A 25757-nucleotide genomic window follows, 5' to 3' on the forward strand; every position below is an offset into this window, starting at 1 on the left:
TGATAGCATTTTGCTAAGTGAAATTAAAAAACAGAGTAAGATAAATACTGTGTGATCTCACTTGTGTGTGGGATCTTAAAAAAAATAAAACCTCAGAAAAAGAGATTATACTTGTGGTTACTGGAAGTGAGGAGTTGGTAGGGGAGGAATCAAAAGAGGTTGTTCAAAAGATGCAAACTTCCAGTTACAAGATAAAATGGTACTTGGGATGTAATTTATAACATGATAACCACAGTCAACACTACTATATGGTATATTTGAATTTATTCAGACAATAGATCCTAAGAATTTTTTTATAGGAAAAAATATTCTTTTTCTATTTTTTGTATCTGGATGAGATGATGTATGTTAACTAACCTTACTATAGTAAGCATTTCACAATATATGTAAGTTAAACTACAACGCTGCATATTTTAAATGTTTATAATGTATGCTGCTGCTGCTGCTGCTGCTAAGTTGCTTCAGTCACATCCGACTCTGTGCGACCCCAGAGACGGCAGCCCACCAGGCTCCTCCGTCCATGGGATTTTCCAGACAAGAGTACTGGAGTGGGGTGCCATTGCCTTCTCCTTATAATGTATACGTTAATTATATCTCGTTAAAACTAGGGGGGAAAAAAGAATCTCAACTAATAAATACAAAATGAATAAAAAATTAGAAATCACTATTTTTACATGCTGTATAGCACAAGGACTCTACTCAATACTCTATAATTATACGGGAAAAGAACCTTAAAAAACGAGTGGGTGTATATGCGTGTAGAGCTGATGCACTTTGTTGTACATCTAAAACTAACACATTTTAAATCAACTACACTCCAATAAAAATTTTTTACAAAGAATCACCATTTGAAACCCTTAATGAAATAAAACAAATACCTATCATCAGGAGACACTTAAGCCATTAGCTGGAATGTTATTGGGGGACTTAACTATGAATTAAAACATTGTTGAGAGAAATTTAATTGTGGGGACAGGAAAACTTTATCCCATTGACCAATCTCAGTATCAGTAAAAATACAACTATCAAGTATCATGTGTCTCCTGGTGTGATGCAAAAGGAATAAAATCAACAACAACAGTTAACCTGAATCTCAGCAAGCTTCACAGTCTAACCACTAGCTTATAGGAAATTTATGATAGAATAAAAAGTTATTATGAGGCTATAATGAAACAACCAAATTTAAAATATGGAAAAATTGTACAAAAATGACTCCTGTTTTTTTAACATAAATGGGGTGAAATAAAAGGAGGTCAAACTAAAAAAAAAAAATACTGGGTGAGTATAGCAGTAAATAAGCAAATTTCTTCAGAATAGCTATAGTCTAAAAACTCTATATTAAAAATGCCATTCCAATAGCATCAAAAATATAGTATATGTCAGGAAGGCACTTGACAGAAAAGGTCAAAACATTCAAAGGGAAATTCATAAGGAAGGTACTAAAAACAGCCCAAATAAATGAGGACATTGCCTTCTTCACTGATAGGAGTCCAGACCGCAGATTCAAATCCCTCAAAATATTTGCAGTCATTATAATAAAAAATTAGAGGATTTGGGGGAGAAGTAAGACATGTTCTACTTCTAAAATTTACGTGAGTGAATGGTCTTGTTATCTGAACAAGTCTCCATGCCTTACATGCAGTGAAACCCAACAACACCCAAGTGCCAGAGTTTAGAGCAAAGAAATGTTTATTGCAAGGAGACAGGTGACTCATGCCTTAGAAACCTCAAACTCCTCGAAAGCTTTCAGCAAAAACCCTTTGATAGAAAAAGTGAGGCAGGAGTGTGGCTAGTTGTTGCAAACTTCTTGGTGTCTGATCTTTTGTTCCTAAGGTCAGGTCACAATGTGACTGTAAGCCTCACCAAAATAAATATCGTTCTCCATTCTGACAAGGAAGGGAAGGGGAGGCATTTAATTCTGCCTCCTTGCCTCCTTTTAACTTTTAACACTTACCGAATCCCATAAGCAGAGACATCATTACCCCTCATTTTACTTGTTAAAGGTCTCAAGACTCGATTTTCATCCTCTGAGGTCCAAGCCCTGGCTAAGAGGAAGGTGTCTGTGCCTGGGCTAGTTACCCTGCCCGGGATATTCATCTAGCACCCAGTCTGGATCCTCCCGCCAGCATCCAGGTCTGGCTGAGGAAGCAGATCTCAGCTAGTGATGCCCTCAGACCCAGGTCTCCAGTCCCTGACCAGCTGTCATCACTGAGGGAGCCAGGAACCCAGGGCCCTGCTGGCCCTCAGGCTCCCAAGGCCACCCCAACGGGGCCTGTGACCCACGGATGCTGCTGCCACCAGAGGCCGCGGAGGTGGGATGGGGGCGGGGGCGGCCGCTGCTGCGGAGCCTGGGTCTGGTCAGTGGGCGGCCGTGATGAGGTCTCAGGAACTCTGCAGCACACAGCTCCCAGCCTACTGCCAGGCCCCCAGCTCACTCACTGGCCTGAGACCAGAGGGCCTGGAGGGCCCGAGGAGAGGGCCATGATCCACTTCTCATTGAACTCTCTGTCGTAAAGGCCTCTGGGCAGCTGACTAAGGGTCTCATTCTAACCATCTCAAACTAATGGTCACACACTAACGGCTGTGAGCCCAAGCCCATCCCACTACAGTTTTTGCATGTTTTTCCATGGAGCAGAGACAAGCCATCCTCTCTCAGCCCATTCTGGATTTCTGGTCCACAGAACTGTGAGCATAACAGAATAGTTTTTGTTTTGTCGTTCAGCTTGTGGTGGTTTTTATACAACATGGATAACTGGCATGTCCCTCATTTACAAGGGACTTTGACACCGTTGCAGGACTTTATTTCCCTTCTATATCATTCCATCTACTGGGTCACAGGAATGACCACTGTAACACCCGCCACTCCCAGTTCCTAGACGGCATCATGCTGGGGATGTCCTTATCTGAGCCACCTCTGCTCTGCCCTCTTTCAGTTGATAAAAAAGGCAGGATATCTCTAGCATTTTAATAGCTCCAAGAGACGATTTGGGACGAGGGACAAATGGAGGCCTCATCTTGCCGCCTCTCCAAAGATCCCCTGACTCCCCCCGGGATTGTCCACAGGCAGGACGCTGAGCAGAGCTGCAGGTCACAAAGTCACCATGCCAACCTTCCTGTCCCTCATAAGGGTCATCACAGGGAATTCTGCCCCCTGGGGCGGGGGAAGGGCCATCCGCCAAAGCCAGCCATCTTCACCTCTTCGCCCTCAGGGCAGGTACCAGACAAGGCTCACGCGACACTTTTGTGAAAGGGCTGGAGGGGACAAAGACCCTGGGAACGCACAGAGGCGGCGCAGGCTGCCGTCTGGGGTGGCCTTGAGTTGCCAGCACCCAGTGAGGCCGCAGAGGCAGCTGAAATAAATGGAGAGCTGGGGGCCTGGCATGCCGGGGCCCACGCTCTTCCTGCTACTGGTGCTGCCACCTCCGCCGCTGAGCTTGGGGAGCTTCCAGCACAGTGGTCCAGGCTGGAAAGACCTCCACCACCTCAGTGTGGACTGGGGGAAGCTCTATCGCCACCTCATCCAGAACTCGGGAAGCTTCCAGCACCGCCAGGGCCCCGGCACCTGGCACCGGAAGAGCCGGTCAAGAGAAGACAGGAATTCCTGCCACAGCTCATTTGACCTCTACTTCATCTTGGACATGTGAGTGGCCCTCCTGCCCTTGCCAGTGCCATTGGGTGGTGCTGTCTCTGATGTCAGCTTGGGCAGGACTTGGCTTAAATGGATGCCAGCTTCTCTGAGGGGAGAGGGCAGCGTAGCCTTGGTCAGACCCAAGTAACAGACCACTGTGGCCTCCTTGTCCTGAATCAGAAGGAATGCCCTAGGCCTTTGTTTCCTGGGACTTTTTCTTTGGGAAATTAAAAATGCCACCATAGGTTTCTGGATTGCTATCAGTTTGGCCTGGATCTGTGACCTGCATACCCCTTAAACAGCTGCAGGGGCAGGTGGTTGCTAAGAGCTGTCTTCTCAGCATGGGGGAGATCACTTAGGGTTTGGGGCTGTGCTTGTGCTTTTGTTTTGTTTTTAACCAAATAACATCTATTTTACTGGGCCCCAGAGAGATTGCTGTGTCATCGTTAGGCACTCTCATAGTGTCAGCACTTAGACAGTTCTTTGCTTTGCTGGTTCTAAATGTTTTGCTTCTTTCTTTGAGCACTTTAGAGACATTACAGTTTGTGTGCTCTCTTTGGGCAGTTTGGTCTGTCTGCATGTGTCCCTGGGAAACCTGGGCCTCTCATTAAGTACCTTCTGACCCTCAAGGAAGGAAATCGAAGGGTGGATCCTCAGACTGGAGAGACTGCCTTGGTTCCATTTTCAACTCCTCTGTGGGGCTGAGGATAAATTTTATTCATTTAGTATTAACAATGGTACGACTCCCAGTAACAAGAAAAACACTTTATGGTCCCTAAAATCTTTTACTGTCCATCTATCATCCTCAAAACAATCCTGGAATATAAAGCAGGGGAAGTGTTTACATATTCAGTCTTCCGGAAAGTGGTGCAAGCTCCCAGAGGTTGGGTGAAGTAGCCCGGAGACTGGTGGCGGTGACATGACTCAGACTTCTTGTGTTGCCCTGCTTCCAGCATCCCAGGTTGAACTTCCTCTGATTCTTCTTACTGTCCGTGGAGACTGACGATTGAGGGGATATGTGCCCCAGCTTCTACACAAAGGCAGCAGAGGTGGGAAGAGAAGTTTCCTCCTCACAGTCCAGTGGAAGGACTGCTAAGACACCCTGGGGCACGTCTTATCTGATTGCCCAGAGTGTAGTAGTAATCCCCCTTTTGGGCTTTGGAGTTGGAGATGGTTGGACATTGGAGGGGGATGACAGCCTCTTTGGGTCAGTCTTTCCAGAGAGTGGCAGTGAGTCCAAAGGGTCCTCTCAGCTGCCATTCTGTTGCAGTGCCCTTGACCACACCCCTGCTCTCTGCAGTCAAGCCCAGTGTGGGCACACGCAGCCCCACGATGGATGGGGGAGGGCTCTGGACACAGGTGGGTCACATGAAATAATAATAATTGGGCACTTATTAGGTTCCAAGATGTGCTGAGCACTAAAACACCCAACAGCTTGTGGGATGATGTTCTATTTCTCTATCTTAAGGTTATGAAACAGGTTGAGAGTACTAAATGGTTTACTCAATGTCAATCAAAGTTAGTTTGCTGCAAAGCATTATGCAGTGGAAAGATGTTCCCTTTCTTCTCTTCCAAGAAAGGTATAAAGTAGGGGGACTGAAAAAGCACCAGAGAAATGGCTGCTTAAACCAGGTTGTCCCCACTTCCACCCCTCTCACCTGCCCCCTCCCCTACCTTTTGCCTCCTTTAGCTGCTTAAATGCTGGAGGCAGCACAGGTCCCTCTGAGCATAGCTGGTGTAGCTACATAATTCACTGTGAAGGGGACGGGCCTTCCCAAGAGGCTGGGAAGGCAGGAAGGAAAGGGGAGCAACTTAAGTCACCTCTACCTGCACTCAGACCCCAGTATTGAAGCTGCTTCTCAGACCCTCCCCTTTACCATCAGGCATGACACTTGCCTTTAAGGCTGGCCAGGACTGAATCCTACTGGATTTTGCAAATGGGAAGGGGATGTGGGGGTGTCCAAGAAAGGGCCCTTAGTACCCACTTCTCCATGCTAGGCCATCAGGGAGGAGTAGGCGTACAGCTTGGCCATGGAGGCCTGGCCAGGCTTCTCGGAAAGCACAGCATATTCCTTGAGCCCCAGGGAAAGAACACCACTCCCTGGAAATTGTGCTCATTCATTCTAGCTGCAGAAAACAAGCTTGACAAGATTTTCCCAGAGTATGAGGACAGGCTTCCTCCTGTGGCTGCTTCCTGATACTCTTGGGGAGAGGGGAATAATGACCACTGAGGAGGCAGCCCCAGCTTTGCAGTCAGGCGGATTCCACTCATCAGTCATGCCGCTTGGGCAAGTAGCCTCCTCTCTCTGTCTCAGCATCCCCATCTGTACAATGGGATCTTCATACCTACCTCACCAGGTTGTGATGAGGATGAATGGGAGTTTATATGGTTTTCCCAGCATGCGTCAGATGAAGTCATGGGGGATGAGCGTAAAATAAACTGCCAGGGAAGGCAGAGTCGCACACCCTGGGAACTCTCCTGCACCGCGGGGGCCCCTGATCCAGCCCTGACTCCCTGGCTTGCTCTCTCCCATGTGCCCTTTGTGGGGAAGTGGGGTGCAGGCCAGACACCTCCTCAGACACTTCCCAGGTTCTCTGGATCTTTCATCCCTTGGTGAGCAGTCTTATTCACTCCCTCTTTCCCTTGCTCATCCACTCACTGAAATGATTCCTGGAAAACTTCAGTCCCCCAGTCACTGTTTTGGGGCAGGGAGGATAAGGCAGCAAACAAGACCTGAAAAGTCCTTGACCTCTTAGAGCTTTCATTTTAGGAGGCGAGAAATAAATCAGAGAGGAAATAGGGTATTAGATGGGGCTAAACACCAAAGGGCAAATTAGGACAGGAGGATGAGAAGTGCTGAGGGAGGGGCTGTTCTAGAAGGTGCTCGGGAAAGGCTATAGATGGTTTATGTGCTCTGGTCAGCAGAGGACGCTGAAACCTGAACCTAATACCCAGCAACTCCGTTCATCTCTCCCAGCTGTGGTAACCTCTGTCCCATTCTCTGTATCTGTGAATTAACCTAATCGAGGGACCTCATACAAGTGGAATCACACTAGTTGGCCTTATGTGTCTGACTTATTTCACTTAGCAAAATGCTTTTCAAAGTTCATCCATGTTGCAGCATATATCAAATTTTCATTCTTTTTATGCCTGTATAATATTCCACTTAATGTATATACCACATTTTCTTTATCCTAGCTGTTGATAAGCACTCTAGACAGCATATTGAAAAGCAGAGACATTACTTTGTCAACAAAGGATCTGTCTAGTCAAGGCTATGGTTTTTCCTGTGGTCATGTATGGATGTGAGAGTTGGACTGTGAAGAAAGCTGAGCGCAGAAGAATCGATGCTTTTGAACTGTGGTGTTGGAGAAGACTCTTGAGAGTCCCTTGGACTGCAAGGGGATCCAACCAGTCCATTTTAAAGGAGATCAGTCCTGGGTGTTCATTGGAAGGACTGATGTTAAAGCTGAAACTCCAATACTTTGGCCACCTGATGCGAAGAGCTGACTCATTTGAAAAGACCCTGATGCTGGAAAAGATTGAGGGCAGGAGAAGAAGGGGACAACAGAGAATGAGATGGTTGGATGACATCACCGACTCAATGGACATGGGTTTGGGTGAACTTTAGGAGTTGATGATGGATGGACAGGGAGGCCTGGCATGGTTCATGGGGTCACAAAGAGCTGGACACGACTGAGTGACTGAACTGAACTGAGCTGAAGCACTTGGATTGTTTCCATTTGGGAGCTATTGTGAGTAGTGCTGCAAACGTTTGTGTCCATGTATCTGTTTGAGTCCCTGTTTTCACTTCTTTGGGGCATACCACTGGGAGTGGAGTTACTGAATCACTGTATGCTTTTAGTTCTGTGTTTAACTATGTTCACTATGCTATACTATTTCCCACAGGGGCTGCACTATTTTGTATTCACACAAGCAGTGTACAAGGGTTTCGGTTTCTCTACATTCTCTCTGAGACATCACTTTCCAAGTGTTTTGTTTGTTTTATTTTGTTTTGGTTTTGATAATAGCCATTGCTGTGATTTTGGGTCACATTCCCTTAGTGTCTAGTGATGCTGAGCATCTTTTTTATGTGCTTAATGTCCATTTGTATATCTTCTTTGTAGAAATGTATATTTAAGTCCATTACCCATTTTTTAATTGGGTTGTTTGGTTTTGGTTGTTGAATTGTAGGAGTTCTTATGCATTCTGGATATCAGTTTCTCATCAGATATATGATTTGCAACTGTTCTCTCATTCTGTAGGTTATCTTTTCATTGTTTATGGTGTCTTTTGCACAAAAGTTTTTGCTTTTGTTGAAGTTTGATTTTTCTGCTTTTTTTCTTTTGTTGCCTGTGTTTTTGGTGTCATATCTAAAAACCATTACAAAATCCAATATCGTGAAGCTTTTTCCCTATGTTTTGTTATAAGTTTATTAGTTTTAGCCTTTACTTTTAGGTCTCTGATCCATTTTGAATTAACTTTTGTATATACCATGTAGGTATAAGGTAAGAGTCTAACTGCATTCTTTTGCATTTGGACATTCTGTTTTCCTAGCATCATTTGTTGAAAATACTGTCATTTCTCACTTTGGATGGTCTTGATATCCTTGTAAAAAAAACTCAATTAAATAGATATAAGAGGGTTTATTTCTGGGCTCTCCAGTTTATTCCATTTTTCTGTATGTTTGTCCTTATGCCAGAGTCACACTGCTTTGATTATTGTAGTTTTGTAATAAATTTTGAAACCAGCAAATGGGAATCTTATTGTTCTTATTCAAGGTTTTGCTTATAGCTGTTTCAGTTTCCTGAGATCCCATATGAACTTTGGGGTGGATTGTTCAATTTCTACCAAAAAAAAATAAAAAATGCTGTTGAGACTTTGATAGATACTGCATTGCATTTGTAGATACCCTTAGCTAGTATTGCCAATGTAACAATATTAAGGCTGTTAATCCATGAATATGTAATGTTTGCTGATGAAAAGTCCATTAACAATTAGGCAAAGAAGAAAAAGTGGAGAATTTTATTTAAGCCAAACAGAGGATTATAACCTAAGTGACAGAGTCTCAGAATCTCTGAGAACTGTTCTACTTACCACAAGCTATAGATGCAGTTTTATATATTTTTGAGACAAAGAATCATATACCACACTGACAGGTTAACATTATATGTAAAGTTCATCCGAGATTTTAGCCAGGTATGCATATAAAGAATAAGTTTTTAGGTCAATGATCTCCTGCCAGGATGAGGGAAAAAAATTGATCTTAAAACTTACAATACTGGCGTCAGAAGAAAGGGACGATTATCCTCAGAGGTTGATTATATCCTTCTATCTTGAGGGGATATGGTTAGTGCACAATGTGTATTTGGGAACAGTCCATCACAAACTGGGGCATGCACTGCGTGTTTTAGTTTTGACTTAGCTTGATTGTCTTACCATAGAAAAAATTATGATTTTCCTTATCATGTTTTTCCATTGATTTACATATTTACAGAATTTCACTGGAGTGGATTGCCATTTCCTTCTCCAGGGGATCTTCCCAACCCAGGGATCAAACCCGGGTCTCCCGCACTGCAGGCAGACGCTTTACCATCTGACCCACCAGGGAATCCCTCATTTCACTTCACTTTGTCTCACTGATTAAATTAATTCTTAAGGATTTTATTCTGTTTGATAATGTAAATGGAGCTGTTTTCTTAATTTCCTTCTTAGAATGTTCATTATTAGTATTGTTATTCAGTCACTCAGTAGTGGCCAACTCTGCAACCGCATGGACTGCAGCACACCAGGCTTCCCTGTCCATTACCAACTCCTGGAGCTTGCTCAAACGCATGTCCATTGACTCAGTGATGCCATCCAACCATCCCATCCTCTGTCGTCCCCTTCTCCTCCTGCCCTCAATCTTTCCCAGCAACAGGGTCTTTTCCCATGAGTCAGTCCTTCGCATCAGGTGGCCGAAGTTTCAGCTTCAGCATCAGTACTTCCACTGAATATTCAGGACTGATTTCCTTTAGGATGGACTGGTTGGATCTCCTTGCAGTCCGAGGGACTCTCAAGAGTCTTCTCCAACACCACAGTTCAAAAGCATCAATTCTTCGGGCGCTCAGCTTTCTTTATAATCCAACTCTCACATTCATACATGACTACTGGAAAAACCATGAAAAGTTGAAAATTAAGTCGCTCAGTTGTGTCCGACTCTTTGCGACCCCGTGGACTGTAGCCCACCAGGCTCCTCTGTCCCTGGGATTCTCCAGGCAAGAATACTGGATTGGGTTGCCATTTCCTTCTCCAGGGGATCTTCCCAACCCAGGGACTGAACCCAGGTCTCCCGCATTGCAGGCAGACGCTTTAACCTCTGAGCCACCAGGGAAGCCTAAACCTTTGTTGGCAAAATAATGTCTCTACTTTTTAATATGCTGTCTAGATGGGTAATAACTTTTCTTCCAAGGAGCAAGGGTCTTTTAATTTTATGGCTGAAGTCACCATCTGTAGTGATTTTGGAGCCCAAAAAACAATAGTCTGTCACTGTTTCCACTGTTTCCTTATCTATTTGCCATGAAGTGATGGGACCAGATGCCATGATCTTAGTTTTCTGAATGTTGAGTTTTAAGCCAACTTTTTCGCTCTCCTCTTTCACTTTCATCAAGAGGCTTTTTAGCTCCTCTTCACTTTCTGCCATAAGGGTGGTGTCATCTGCATATCTGAGGTTATTGATATTTCTGCCGGCAATCTTGATTCCAGCTTGTGCTTCATCCAGCGCAGCATTTCTCATGATGTACTCTGCATATAAGTTAAATAAGCAGGGTGACAATATACAGCCTTGATGTACTCCTTTTCCTATTTGGAACCAGTCTGTTGTTCCATGTCCAGTTCTAACTGCTGTTTCCTGACCTGCATACAGATTTCTCAGGAGGCAGAATAGATGGTTTGGTATTCCCATCTCTTGAAGAATTTTCCACAGTTTGTTGTGATCCACACAGTCAAAGGCTTCGGCATACTCAATAAGGCAGAAGGCATTTTTCTCTTGCTTTTTCAATGATTCAACAAATGTTGGCAATTTGATCTCTGGTTCTTCTGCCTTTTTAAAACCAGCTTGAACATCTGAAAGTTCACGGTTCATGTACTGTTGAAGCCTGGCTTGGAGAATTTTAAGCATTGCTTTCCTAGCTTGTGACATGAATGCAATTGTGTGGTAGTTTGAGCATTCTTTGGCTTTGCCTTTTTCGGGGATTGGAATGAAAACTGACATTTTTCAGCCCTGTGGCCACTGCTGAGTTTTCCAAATTTGCTGGCATATTGAGTGCAGTATGTTCACAGCATCAATTTTTAGGATTTGAAATAGCTCAACTGGAATTCCATCACCTCTACTAGCTTTGTTAGTAGTGATGCTTCCTAAGGCCCACTCAACTTCGCACTCCAGGATGTCTGGCTCTAGGTGAATGATCATACCATCATGGTTATCTGGGTCATGAAGGTCTTTTTTGTATAGTTCTTCTGTGTATTCTTGCCACCTCTTGTTAATATCTTATGCTTCTGTTAGATCCATACCATTTCTGTCCTTTATTGTGCCCATCTTTGCATGAAATGTTCCTTTGGTATCTCTAATTTTCTTGAAGAGATCTCTGCTGCTGCTGCTGCTGCTGCTGCTGCTGCTGCTGCTGCTAAGTCGCTTCAGTTGTGTTCCACTCTGTGCAACCCCATGGACAGCAGCCAACCAGGCTCCTCTGTCCACAGAATTCTCCAGGCAAGAGTACTGGAGTGGGTTGCCATTTCCTTCTCCAGAAGAGATCTCTAGTCTTTCCCATTTTATTGTTTTCCTCTGTCTCTTTGCATTGATCACTGAGGAAGGCTTTCTTATCTCTCCTTGCTATTCTTTGGAACTCTGCATTCAAATGGGTATATCTTTCCTTTTCTCCTTTGCCTTTTGCTTCTCTTCTTTTCACAGCTATCTGGAGAAGTAACTCCAGAAAGAATGAAGAGACGAAGCCAAAGCAAAACAACACCCAGTTGTGGATGTGACTGTGATAGAAGTAAAGTCCAGTACTGTAAAGAGCAATATTGCACAGGAGCCTGGAATGTCAGGTCCATGAATCAAGGCACATGGAAGTGGTCAAGCAGGAGACAGCAAGAGTGGACATCGACATTCTAGGAATCAGTGAACTAAGATGGGCTGGAATGGGTGAATTTAACTCAGATGACCATTATATCTGTTACTGTGGGCAAGAATCCCTTAGGAGAAATGGAGTAACCATCACAGTCAACAAGAGAGTCTGAAATGCAGTACTTGGATGCAATCTCAAAAACAACAGAATGATCTCTGTTCGTTTCCAAGGCCAACCATTATATCACAGTAATCCAAGTCTATGCCCTGACGAGTAACGTTGAAGAAGCTGAAGTTGAACTGTTCTATGATGACCTAGAAGACCTTCTAGAACTAACACCCAAAAAAGATGTCCTTTTCATTATAGGGTCAGATCAGATCAGATCAGTCGCTCAGTCATGTCCAACTCTGTGACCCCATGAATCGCAGCACGCCAGGCCTCCCTGTCCAACACCAACTCCCGGAGTTCACCAAGACTCACGTCCATCGAGTCAGTGATGCCATCCAGCCATCTCATCCTCTGTCGTCCCCTTCTCCTCCTGCCCCCAATCCCTCCCAGCATCACAGTCCTTTCCAATGAGTCAACTCTTTGCATGAGGTGGCCAAAGTACTGGAGTTTCAGCTTTAGCATCATTCCTTCCAAAGAAATCCCAAGGCTGATCTCCTTCAGAATGGACTGGTTGGATCTCCTTGCAGTCCAAGGGACTCTCAAGAGTCTTCTCCAACACCACACTTCAAAAGCATCAATTCTTCAGCGCTCAGCCTTCTTCACAGTCCAACTCTCACATTCATACATGACCAAAGGAAATATAGGGTAGTGGAATGCAAAATTAGGAAATTAAGAAATACCTGGAGTAGCAGGCAAATTTGGCCTTGGAGTACAGAATGATGTAGGGCAAAGGCTCATAGAGTTTGGCTAAAAGAACGCACTGGTCATAGCAAACACCCTCTTCCACCAACACAAGAAAATACTCTACACATGGACATCATCAGATGGTCAACACCAAAATCAAATTGATTATATTCTTTGCAGCCAAAGATGTAGAAGTTCTATACAGTCAGTAAAAACAAGACCAGGAGCTGACTGTGGCTCAGATCATGAACTCCTTATTGCCAAATTCAGACTTAAATTGAAGAAAGTGGGGAAAACCACTAGACCATTCAGGTATGACCTAAATCAAATCAAATCCCTTACATTTCTACAGTGGAAGTGAGAAATATATTCAAGGGAATAGATCAGACTGCCTGAAGAACTATGGAGAGAGGTTCATGACATTGTACAGGAGGCGGGGATCAAGACCATCTCCAAGAGAAATAATTGCAAAAAGGCAAAATGGTTGTATGAGGAGGCCTTACAAATAGCTGTGAAAAGAAAAGAAGTAAAAGGCAAAGGAGAAAAGGAAAGATATACCCATTTGAATGCAGAATTCCAATATACATTATTAATTTATAGAAATATAACTGATTTTTATATGTCAATTTTATATCCTATAAGTTTGCTGAATCGCTTTATTAAATCAAATGTTTTTGTGAAATCTTCAGGGTTTTTTTACATATAAGATTATATTACCCAAGTACAGAGATGCTATATTTTTTTTCCAATATGGATGCCTTTATTTCTCTGTCTTGCCTAGTTGCTCTGGCCATAACTTCCAATTTTATGTTAGCTGGAGTGATGAACGTGGCCGTCCTGTACTACTGGTGGTCTTCGGGGAAAAGCTTTCGGTCTTTCACCATTGTTACGTTAGCTGTAGGTTTTCCATATATTAGCCTTTATCATGTTTTTCAGAGAATTTTTCTCTGTGCCCAATTTGAGTGTTTTTATGAAGGGATTTTAGATTTTATCAAGTGATTCTTCTACCTCAGTTGAAATGATTATGCAGTTTTCCAATATACTGATTTTATTCATTACATTGTTTAATTTTTGTATGTTGAACCTTCTTTATATTATAGAAATAAATCCCACCTTCTCAAAGGCTGCTAGATTTTTTAATTGAAGGTTTTTGCACTTATATCCATATGAAATATTATTCTGTGTTCTTCTTGTAGCGTTTGTCTAGCTTTGGTATCAGGGTAATGCAAACCTCATAAAATAAGCTTGAAAGTGTTCTTTAATCTTCAATGTTTTTAACAGATTTTGAGAAGGGTTACTGTTAATTCTTCTTTAAATGATTAGTGGAATTAACCTGGATACCATCTGGTCCTGGACTTTTCTCTGTTGGGAGAGTATTGATTACTGAATCAAGCTTTTGTTTATTCATGATTCAGTTTTGGTAGTCCAGTGTGTTCTTGGAACTCACTCATTTCATCTAGGTTATCTATTTTGTTGGTTTACAAATTTCAGTGCTCTCTTACAATCTTTTTTATTTGTATAAAATCAGTAGTGGTGTCCCACTTTGTTTTCTTATTTCAGTCATTTGAGTCACTCCTTTTTATTTAAGTCAGTGGATATAAAGGTTTGTAGATTTTGCTGATCTTTTCAATGTACCAATTTTTTTATTTCACTGGTATTTATTTTTCTAGTCTATGTTTTTTCTATCTCTGTTATAATCTTTTTTATTTCCTCCCTTCTGCTAGTTTGGGTTAATTTTCATTTCTTTTTCTAGTTCCATAAGCTATAAAGTTAGTTTATAGATTTGATATTTTTCTTCCTTTTTAATGAATCTGTTAACAAATACAAATTTCCCTCTTTACTTTCACTGTATTGTTTTGGTTCTTTTTTCATGTGTCTCCTATTTTCTAATTTCTCTTGTGACCCATTCGCTGATTAAAAGGGTATTGTTTAAACAATGTCCACATATTTGTGAATCTCCAGATTATTTTATGCTATTGACTTAACTTCCTGCAACTAGAGACAGCCCTCACACAGCAACGAAGACCTAGCACAGCCAAAAAGAAAATAAATAAATAAATATTTTTAAAAAGACTTTTAAAGAAATGTCTTGTAGTCTATCCTGGAGAAAAATGTGTACTCTGCTGTTTAGGAGAAGAGTGTTCTATACATATCTGTTAGGTACAATTGGCTTGTGATGGTGTTCACATCCTTTATTGCCTTATTTCTCTATTTTCTTATAGTCTGTTTGATCGTTCTATTACTGACAGTGAGGTACTGAAGTGTCTGACTGTTGTTGTAGACCTGTTTGTATCTCCCTTACATCTGTTTGGAGAAGGCAACGCCACCCCACTCCAGTACTCTTGCCTGGAAAATCCATGGATGGAGGAGCCTGGTAGGCTGCAGTCCATGGGGTCATGAAGAGTCAGACACGACTGAGTGACTTCACTTTCACTTTTCACTTTCATGCATTGGAGAAGGAAATGGAAACCCACTCCAGTGTTCTTGCCTGGAGAATCCCAAGGATAGGGCAGCCTGGTGGGCTGCCGTTTATGGGGTCGCGCAGAGTCAGACACGGCTGAAGCGACTTAGCAGTACATCTGTTTGTTTCTTAAATTTTGCTTCTCTGATATTTGGTGCATATCCATTTGTAATTTTTTTGTCTTCTCAGTGAAGTAACTCTCCTTTAATTATATAATGTCTTTCTTTGTCTTTCATAACAATTATTTATGTAAAGTCTAATAGTCATCTCAGCTCTCTTTGGATTTATCTTTGCTTGAAGTATCTCTTCTCATCCTTTCATTTTTTAACCTCCTGGTGTCTTAACATCAAAAGTGAGTCTCCTGTAGTCATAATATGGTTGCATCTTTTTTTATCCATTATGGCAATTTGTATGCTTAGATTGGAGAGTTTAATCCATGTATATTTAAAGTAATTACTGATAGGGAAGGACATTTACTATTTGTTTTCTGTATGTCTTTTAGCTTTTTTTCTCCTTCATTTTCTCCATTTCTGCCTTCTTTTGTGTTTAGTTGATTTTTTTTTTTAAGTAACAGGTTTTGGTTCCCTTTTTACTTCCTTTGCATGAAACTATGTTCAGTACCTACTAGAGATATTTTCTTTATGGCTACATGGGCATTAATGGTTACAAATCAATATTTTCATATACAATATATACATATAATTTTTCTGATTTTCTTTATTTCTTCCTTTTTAAAAATCCTTATTTTCCTTCAAATATAGTTGACATATATCAAGTATATTTAGACAGCACCTTTATTACATCACATGATTATTACTTCTTTTTTGTGGTGGGAATAATTAAGATCTATTCACTTAGAAAGCTTAATGATTATAATAAACTATTGTTGTATGTTCACTAAACTGTGCATTAGCTACCTGAGATTTATTTGTCAACTAGTTGCAAGTTTGTACCCTTAAACAGCACTGCCTACTCCCCAAGACCCTGGTAACCACCACTGTACGTGTTTAGAGGGGTTTGGCTATTTTAGATTCCACATATAATGATAACATGCAGCATTTGTCTTCCTCTGTCTGGCTTATCTTACTTAGCAAAGGATCCATCAGTACTGACACAAACGGCAGGACAGCCTTCTCTCTGTGGCTGAATTACATTCCACTGCATGTACATACAACATGTCCTTTATCTGCTCATCTGTTCATGGGCACTTAGGCTGTTTCTGTTATCTTCACTATTGTGAATAATGCTGCAGTAAACATGGAATTGTGTATGTCCCTTCAATACTCTGTTTTCATTCCCCATTCACTTCCCCACCCAGCAGTGGGATCGCTGGCTGGTGTGGTAATTCTATTTTAAATTTTCTCGGGAGCCTCCATATCGTTTTCCATAGTGGCTAAAGCCATTTATATTCCCATCAACACTCTAACAGTTTCCCTTTTCTGTGCATTCTCACCAATGCTTGTTATCTCTTGCCTTCTTGATGATAGCCATCCTAACAGGTGTGAGATGATCTCATTGTGGTCTTTGATTTGCATTCCTTTGATAATTAGTGACACGGAGCATCTTTTCATGTACTTGCCATCCATTTGGATGTCTCCTTTGGAAAAAGTATCTATTTCTCTACCCACTTTTTAATCAGATTGTTTGGGTATTTTTAATTGAGTTGTATATGCCTTTTATATATTTTAGATGTTAACCTTTTATCCAATATGTGATTGTAAATATTTTGTCCCATTCTATTGGTTGCCTTTTCATTTTTTTGTTGTTGTTGCTTTTGCTTTGTAGAAGTTTTATGCTTGATGTTGATTTTTGCTTTTGTTGTCATATCCCCAAAAGTTATTGGCAAGATTAATTTTAAAGAATTTCTCTCTATATTTCCTTCTAGGAGTTTCATGGTATCAGGTCTTATGACTTAAAGTTAGTTTGGGGAAGTCGTGTAACATACAGGTTCATTTCCGTTTTTCTGCATGTGCTTTATTTTTTCAATACCATTTGTTGAAGATATTATCTTTTCCCCATAGGTGCTCTTAGCTCCCTTGTTCAAATATTTGTTAACTATATGTGGCGTTAATTCTGGGTTCTCTATTCTGTTCCATTTGTCTGTGTTTCTATTTGTATGCTATTACTATATGGTTTTAATCACTATAGCTTTGAAATCAGGAAGTAGAGTTTGAAGTCAGGAAGTATGATGCCTCCAGATTCGTTGTTCTTTCTCAGGAATGCTTTGGTTATTTGGAGCTTTTTGTTAACTTCACACAAATTTTAGGACTATTTTTTTCTATTGCTATGAATGCTATGGTTTTTCCTGTGGTCATGTATGGATGTGAGAGTTGGACTATGAAGAAGGCTGAGCGCCGAAGAATTGATGCTTTTGAACTGTGGTGTTGGAGAAGACTCTTGAGAGTCCCTTGGACTGCAAGGAGATCCAACCAGTCCATTCTGAAGGAGATCAGCCCTGGGATTTCTTTGGAAGGAATGATGCTAAAGCTGAAACTCCAGTACTTTGGCCACCTCATGCAAAGAGTTGACTCATTGGAAAGGACTGTGATGCTGGGAGGGATTGGGGGCAGGAGGAGAAGGGGACGACAGAGGATGAGATGGCTGGATGGCATCATGGACTCGATGGACGTGAGTTTGAGTGAACTCCGGGAGTTGTTGATAGACAGGGAGGCCTGGCGTGCTGCAATTCATGGGGTCGCAAAGAGTCGGACATGACTGAGTGACTGAACTGAACTGAATTGTTGGACATGGGCTTTCCTGGGGCTCAGTGGTAAGGAATCCACCCACCAATGCAGGAGACCTAGGTTTGACCCCTAGGTCAGGAAGATCCTCTTGAGAAGGAAATGGCAACCCACTCCAGTATACTTGCCTGAGAAATTCCACAGACAGAGGGGCCTGGTGGGCTACAGTCCATGGGGTTATAAGTCAGACATGACTTAGAGACCAAACAACAGTGATTGTTGGACATAGCCATGTCACACGCATCTGCTCAGTGCAATAGGTAGGGCATGAGTTTTAAGGCTAGAAATGGGTTCAGTCCCATACCAGCTATGGAAATTGTGGAAAATTCCATGACTTGTGAGAGCCCCAGCTTCCTTATCTGAATAATGAAAATAACGTTGATATCATGCGGTTGTTCTGGAATTGGAAAACATGTAATGTGAAGTGCCTGGTACATACATCTCAATGAATGATGATCTTGATGATGTTAAAAGAATCTACTCTTAGTGTCATCACTATTTGTTGAGATTTAGTCGCAGCCTAGAGGATGCAGAAGGAATGGTAGACAGGACCAACTAAGAGACTTTTGTTGGAATATTGTGCCAAAGAGCCCTGACCCGCACCCAAACACACACTTTCAAGGGACAAGAGAGGAGCAGACACCTGGGAATGGTTTATGCTCAAGGGAAATTGAGGGACCAGAAAAGTCACACCAAAATCACTGGAGGCCATATACACGATGGAGTATTACTCAGCCATTAAAAAGAATACATTTGAATCAGTTCTAATGAGGTGGATGAAACTGGAGCCTATTATACACAGTGAAGTAAGCCAGAAGGAAAAACACCAATACAGTATACTAATGCATATATATGGAATTTAGAAAGATGGTAACAATAACCCTGTATACGAGACAGCAAAAGAGACAGTGATGTATATAAACAGTCTTTTGGACTCTGTGGGAGAGGGAGAGGGTGGGATGATTTGGGAGAATGGCATTGAAACATGTATAATATCATATTTGAAATGAGTCGCCAGTCCAGGTTCGATGCACAATACTGGATGCTTGGGGCTGGTGCACTGGGACGACCCAGAGGGATGGTATGGGGAGGGAGGAGGGTTCAGGATGGGGAACACGTGTATACCTGTGGCAGATTCATGTTGATATATGGCAAAACCAATACAATATTGTAAAGTTAAAAAAAAATTTTTTTAATCACTGGAGGCTTTTCCAATCAGTGCATCCTACATCACTTCCGATGTGATAGCTGCACAGCCATCCTGGTTTGTTAGCAGAGGTTCCTCATCCCTTAAAAGTTCCTGACTCCCAAGCACACAGGTCCAATTTGTCACCCTTCCCACACTCAAAACTTATGAATTCCCCACCAGGATGACCCACTGAGGTTGCTGAGGGTGTGTAGCAGCCTCCAGCCACATGGAGTGGGAGGAAGGAGTTGCTAAAGGGTCTACTGGAAACTGAGGAGGCAGAAATTCTGCCTACATAATGGATGCACCTCATCCCTCTAACTTAAGTCTTCTTCATTTTCAGGTCAGGCAGTGTGAACAACAACTGGATGAACATTTATTCCTTTGTGGAGGATTTGGTCAAGAAGTTTGAAAAGTATGGCTTCTCCAAATCGCAGCGTGTTTCCCCACCAGGCAGAGTACACAGCTGTTTAGACCCAGTGGGAATGGGAGCCCCTAGAGTCAGGAGCACAGAGCCCAGGGGCATGTTCTGAAGCAGAAAATAACAGGTCAAGCAGATTCCATTGGGTCTCAGCAGTTTTCTTGCCCTGTACTTGGAAGGCAGGTCATAATTGTAGGGAACACAGTCTACCCTGAAGGACCTTATAGATGAGGAAACAGGCAAACCTGTAACATGATAACTGAACACCAGGTTAAATGGTGTCAAGAGCCAAAAGAAAAAGGCAGAAGTCTTATGAGGCAAATTAAAGGGAAAAGCAAGAATTCTTAGGGAAAAAGTCAAGGATGGTTTCCTAGAGGATGTGGAATTTTGAACCTAGGTCTTGAAGGATGGGGAAGAGAGAGTAACAGAAACTATTAAGAAGACTTCTTGTGCAGTAAGTGGTCTGTTCAGCTGGAGAATAGGGTTAATGCAGAAGAAGGTTGGGAGATGAGGCTGCACAGGACAGATTTGGAACAAAGCCTTCAGGACGCATAATACCAGGCCAAGGGACTTGGATTTCCTGCTGTAAAAAATAGGGGTCTACAGATGATTCTTGGGCAGGGGTCTGACATGATCAAGGTTATGTGCCAAAAAGGAAAGTCTGATATTGTCAGTAAAATGTGTTGAAACAAGACCCAGGAGCAGTAGGGAGCTTATCTAAGAACATACTATAGCAGCTTACCTAAACATGATAAGTGCCAATGGACCAAAAGACAGAGTCCAGGGAAAGGAAATGGAGGGATGTATATGAATAGCTGCTAAGAAGGAGAATGATTTCTCTGAGATGAGTGAGAATAAAGCAGAGAAGGATGTAAAGGAGGGAAGAGGAGTAAAGGTACAAAGAATTTTATAGAAGAAGAGAAACCAGTTAGGAGGCCCTCCTGAAAGAACACATAGGTATCTGATGTGTGCAGTGTGCGTGTACACGTGTGTGTGTGTGTGTGTGTGTGTGTGTGTGTGTGTGTTTAAGAGAGAGAGAGACACTTTGGAAGGGTGAGGGGTATAAGGTTGGATCAGGGTGCCATCCTGGTACATTCGTCCAAGAAGGCAGCATGTCTCCACAGGCTTCCTTCACTAGGATACCTACAGTCCTTCATTAAAGTTAGAGAAACTTCCAGGTTTAGGAAATGAACCCAAAAGCAGAAGCGCTGGGGTGGGGAAAAAAGAAGCTGGCGTGCCCCTTCTTCCTGGCTGCACACTGGCCTCATTGTGAGCCTGTGTCATATAGAGCTTCTCACGAGCACGTGCTTCCTCCCCAGCCCTAACCTGCGGATGTCCTTCATCACCTTCTCCACAGAGGGTCACACCGTCATGCAGCTTACTTCAGACAGGTAAGTGCTGCTTTAATCTGCCAAGGCAGGCCTGGTGAATGAGGGCCAGGGAGACTCCTAGGAGCTGAGGGTTTCCACTGGGTGCAGACTGGGCCAGCCTGGGCTCCGCTGAGTGCTCACTCTGACCCCAGTCCCAGCTCCCTGGTTCCTACCAAACCCTGACTGTGCTGGCACTGGCATACCCTGTGCTGCTCGACCATCTCCACTTCCCCAAACCCTGCTCTCCACCTGTCCTGTCCTCTCAGCCCTCTTCTTGTTTCTTAGAACTAGCTCACTGTGAGGACTCCTGGGACCTGGAGGAGCAGATGCGGGCCCTCTGTGAACAGTGGCCTGTGTTGGCACCTGTCCTGTGTGCCAGTCTCTGCTCTGGGCCGACTGGGGGAAGAAGAGAGGCAGAGTCAGAACCAGGCGGCAGGGATGGGCGTGAAGTGCTAGAGCTTCAGTGGATTGACCCCTTGGTGGATCTGAGACAAGGGAGCCCATGAATATGGTTCTGAATACCAGGCTGGGCTGGGTGTAGGAAGAAAGCATGACACAGCAGCATCCTAGGTGTGCCCAAAGGTTTGGAGATGGAAGATATAGAGCTCATGAGTAATCAGGAGCTTAAGATGCTCATGATGCAAATGACTGAAACCCAGAGAGTGTGGGGGTGCCAGTGCATGGAGACAGCACTCCCCAGGCCGGGCTCCCAGAAGAAACAGGGACTGGGTTTTCTGTTCAGTGCTCTGGGGAAGGCATGGTTTTGTGTGTCCCTGTGGCCTACAGAGAGAGACTCTGAGTGAGTGTGAGGTGGAAGAAAGCGAGTGAGTGGGGAGCTGTCAGGCTGGTGGCAGAAAGAGAGCTGGGGGCCTCTGGTAGAGGAGCTGTCCGTGGGGGAGAGGAGGACAACTGACTCCTCTAACCAAGAGTTGAGAACTTGAACCAAGGGAGCTGTGAGGGAGCCTCCTGAGGGGCTCCCAGTCCTTTCTGGAGAATGGAGATGAAAATGTCTACCTCAAGGGAAAGTGTCAGAAAAGGAGTGAGAATGAGGGGAGGGGGAAATGGGGTAGAGTTGTAAGAAGTGGACTTCATGAGGGCATAAGCAGGCTAGTATTCTCTCCATGCATGGAGTTGGGAATAAGGATGGGGTGGCAGAGCAGCCAAGAAAAAGGCCAGAGTGAAGTCTGGATAAGCTCAGTCCTGGGATGGAAGCTAGGGAGAGCTGAGGGTTCCAGCACATTTGAGATGCTGTCAACAAAACAAATCTTCCCAAAAGTGACAGGAAGAGGGTAGGGTTTTTTGTTTTTGTTTTTTTTGCATGGGTGGGCAGGGTCTTGTTTGGCCTCCACTGGCCCTGGTCACAGGCCTCCTCAGTTCCCATGCTGGGTCAGGTAGGGCAGGATCAGGGGCTCGCAGTTCTCAGCTTATGGCAGAATCCCTTCTGCCTGAGGCAAGAGCCACCCTTCAGGCACCACATTCTCTAAGACTTGCTGTGAGGGCTCAGCCATCACACCGGATAAGCTTGAACCTAAGCCCCACCCCCTGGCGTGTCCCAGTCCCAGCCCCCAATATCTGCTGTAACAGAAGCCAACAGAGATCCCTGTGGCAGCCTGGGGTCACTGCTCTTCAGCCCACATGGACACTCCTCGGGCCTCTTCCCCATTTACCATCTATTTCTTCAAGAGCACGTGAAGCCCAGGAGCCCTAGACTCTAATGGAGCGGCTTGACTACTTCCTTTAGCACCGATCCAGTGAGGGAAGTGGTTTGGAAGGACCAAGTCTATCTACTACAGGGGGCCTGTGGGAGAGAATGAGGGGGCATGGCAGAGTCATCAGCAGAGTGACTTCTCCAAACGCAGCCTTGCTTGTTGGAGGATAATGTGCCCTCACCAGGGACCCCTTAGGTGCCAGCAGTACCTCCAGTCATGTTGGGGGTGCTGGATCCACAGGTGCGCATCCGTGGGTGCTCCCCTCTCACCACGGACTCACCACTTGCTGAGTCCCCTGAGGTCTGCCTGCTGAGAAAGGGATGAGCACATCGAAAGCCAGGTCCTGCTTAAGGGACGGAAAAGCAGCATCCTCCATGCTCACTGGGAGATGGACAAAGAAGCGTTAGGGTTAGTCCTGTCGGTGTAAAGACATGGACAGAAGGGTCACAACAGGGCCACTGTGTTCTCTGGTCCAGGCGGGCTCCACAGAGCAGAATGGCACCGGCAGCTGGTCTATTTTCTAACAGTCAACCTTCATTCCTCCTCAATCCCCTTTCCTGACTTTTTTCAGAAATGAAGTTCATGATGGTCTTATCAGACTTCAGAACATAGTGCCTACAGGAGACACATACATGCAGGAAGGATTTAAAAAGGTACAGATCCTACAGCCCTGAGAATTTATTCTGCTTTGTCACATTCTTAAAGAATTATTGGGTTTTCTCACTTCTCACCTCCCCCAACTTTCCTTCAATTTGTTGCAGGCAATTGAGCAAATTGAACAAGCTCACTCAGGAGGTAAGCTGCCGGCTGACGTCACTGTGCTCAGGGGAACAGAGCCAGGCCCGGGCCTCAGCGAGGGCTGGTGCACACCCTCCTCGGCCAGCTCCTGGCGCTGACTCTAGGAGCGAGCTCCTTGCCCTCTCTGTGCTGCAGGTCCCTCCTCCCTGCAGTGAGGATGAAAAGCTCCCCCAGGGATGTTCCTGAGAACCACATGGGATCATCTATTACATTCCTGGTTCTTACTAGATATCAAGTGCTTGACCTATAGTTGAGCTGCATGAAAAAGAAAAGAGAAATTCCAGGGACAGTGAGTAAATAGAGTTCAGTTTGGGGAGCAGAGGCCTTGGTGCCCCTGCCTGCCCACACTCTGTCCCCCACGGCCCTGGCTCTGCCCCTTCAGCCTCTCCCCTGTGGTTGAGTCTCGTCCTGTGACCGTGTTTCCAACAGTGGGAAAGGCTGTGCTCGGCCCAGAACCACCGGCATGTAGACTGTGGGGCTGTGGCCTCATCGGGAAGGAAGCGCAGGCTGCTGGGAAGGCAGGGAGCTGGGCGGGGCCACTGCCCAAGCCTGTGTCGGTCAGTCTGGCTGCTCCTCCCCGAGCTCAGCTGAGAGGCTTGTCCTTGCCAGGGAAGTAGCTGCAGTTGCCATTCAGGATAAAGGCTGTCCACCTGCCCCTAGTGAGGGTCACTAGGAAGCACTCTGAGCCCGGCTCAGGCTCCTCACCTGTCACGTGGGTCCTGGGCTAAGGCGCCTTCTCTTTCGGGGTGCTCTGGGTGGCAGTTCTGGGGTCAGGGTGGCCCCTCCCCAGGAGGAGGTGTGGGAGCCGCACTGTGGGCCTGGCAGCCTGAGGCAGGTCCCTCCAGGTGCCTTGCTCACAAGGCAACTCCCAATCTTTCCTGCAGAAAACAAGGTTCATTCCATGATTATCTGTCTGACTGATGGAACTCTGGAGGAAAAGACACTAAAGGAAACTGTAAAAGAAGTGAGTCCAGACCATCGTCACCAGCTTTGGGTTCCACTTGTTTGACGAATTATACTCAACGCTTTTTTTCTCGTAGGCTGACAAGGCTCGGCAAATGGGAGCGACAGTATACTGCGTGGGTGTAAAAAACTTTGAGGAGCATCAGGTATTTCTGAACGGGGAACCACGTGCCACTTTTGAGCCCAGCTGGTGAAAGCATTCAGAGACAGCTGTCCCAACATCACCCAGTGGATGTCCCTTTACCCCAGTCCAAGTGTTTGGACAACTAGTCATGGCATGTGAACAGCAAGTGTTGTGTAAACTTGCACACCAGAGGTGTGGGTGGAGGAGCTTTCCACTTCCTGAGGGGGGGCTGCTGATAGATGCCAGAGAGTGGCCCTTGGAATCCAACATGGCAGCAGGCAAGCGTCCGTTTCCTGGGATAGGATCTATTGTGTTTTCAGCCTCTGGCTGTGTGCCAACCCTCTCCTCTCCACTGCAGTTAATAGAAATTGCAGACAGCCCGTATCACGTGTTTGCAGTGAACCAAGGATTCAAGGCTCTTAAAGACATCGTTGATCCAGTGAGTGAGGGCTGGACTTGAGAAGCGGGAAGAGGTGGGTTCTCCACAAGTTCCTGCCATTCACATCCCCTGCTCCTGTCCCTCATCTTCCTGTTTTAGCTCGAAACTAAGTCCTGTATTGAAATTACTTCTGTGGAGCCTTCCGATATCTGTGTGGGAGGTAAGAGCTGGAGTTGCTATTGTAAATACAGTGGTGTGTGTTTGTGTGAGTTCTTAGCATGTCCAGTGTGCCTTATGGGTGTGCTCTGAGCACATGGTTTCAGTATATATGGTTTGTGTGTGTAGTGTGAGTTGTATGTGTGAGTGTGGAATCTGAGTGTGCAGGGTGATTGCACAGAAGTTTGGGGCAGATGACTACACCGGGCCTATAAGAGACTGTGTGTGAGGTGTGTGTGTAGGGGGTTGTGGTGTGTGTGTGTGTTTGTACAACTACTTCTTTCTTCCAGCTATTGGGCTTCCTTGGTGGCTCAGCTAGTAAAGAATCCACCTGCAATGTGGGGTTCCTGGGTTCAATCCCTGGGTTGGGAAGATCCCCTGGAGAAGGGAACAGCTACCCACTCCAGTATTCTGGCCTGGAGAATTCCATGGACTGCATAGTCCATGGGGTCGCAAAGAGTTGGACATGATGAAGCGACTTTTGCTTTCTCTTTCTAGCTTTATTAAGATGTAATTGACAAACAGCTCTGTCTGTTTAATGTATGCCACAAAATGACCTGACACAAAAATATTGCTAACTGATTACAGCTGATTATAAGCGCACATATTTTTTTAGCTCAAAACTTGAAATTTAACTAAGAAATAAGAAAAACTTAATTTTAAAAACCCTCAACAAAACACTAACAAACAGAAGCCAACAACATAAAAAAGGACAAATGCATCAAGACTAATTAGGGTTCACCCCTGAAATGCCAATCCGATTCAATATATAAAATATCAATGTGATTTTCCTCATCAGAAAA

General features: G+C 44.3%; 1 protein-coding gene across 1 annotated transcript in view; it reads left to right on the plus strand.

The window, feature by feature from the left end:
* Nucleotides 1–3153: 3153 nt before the first annotated feature.
* Nucleotides 3154–25757, plus strand: part of LOC147342765 (anthrax toxin receptor-like) — a 43731-nt gene continuing 21127 nt past the window's right edge. The window contains exons 1-9 of the mRNA XM_086381541.1: nucleotides 3154–3640; nucleotides 19318–19389; nucleotides 20715–20786; nucleotides 23046–23127; nucleotides 23236–23269; nucleotides 24157–24236; nucleotides 24313–24381; nucleotides 24718–24798; nucleotides 24898–24958. Of these exons, the coding sequence (XP_086237667.1) occupies nucleotides 3360–3640; nucleotides 19318–19389; nucleotides 20715–20786; nucleotides 23046–23127; nucleotides 23236–23269; nucleotides 24157–24236; nucleotides 24313–24381; nucleotides 24718–24798; nucleotides 24898–24958 (832 nt within the window). The 5' untranslated portion in view covers nucleotides 3154–3359. The remainder of the gene's footprint in view (nucleotides 3641–19317; nucleotides 19390–20714; nucleotides 20787–23045; nucleotides 23128–23235; nucleotides 23270–24156; nucleotides 24237–24312; nucleotides 24382–24717; nucleotides 24799–24897; nucleotides 24959–25757) is intronic.

The sequence above is a fragment of the Bos grunniens genome, chromosome 28 (assembly GCF_055505025.1).
Source record: "Bos grunniens cultivar Pamir isolate PY7600 chromosome 28, Bosgru_T2T1.0, whole genome shotgun sequence".
Classification (NCBI taxonomy): Eukaryota; Metazoa; Chordata; class Mammalia; order Artiodactyla; family Bovidae; genus Bos; species Bos grunniens.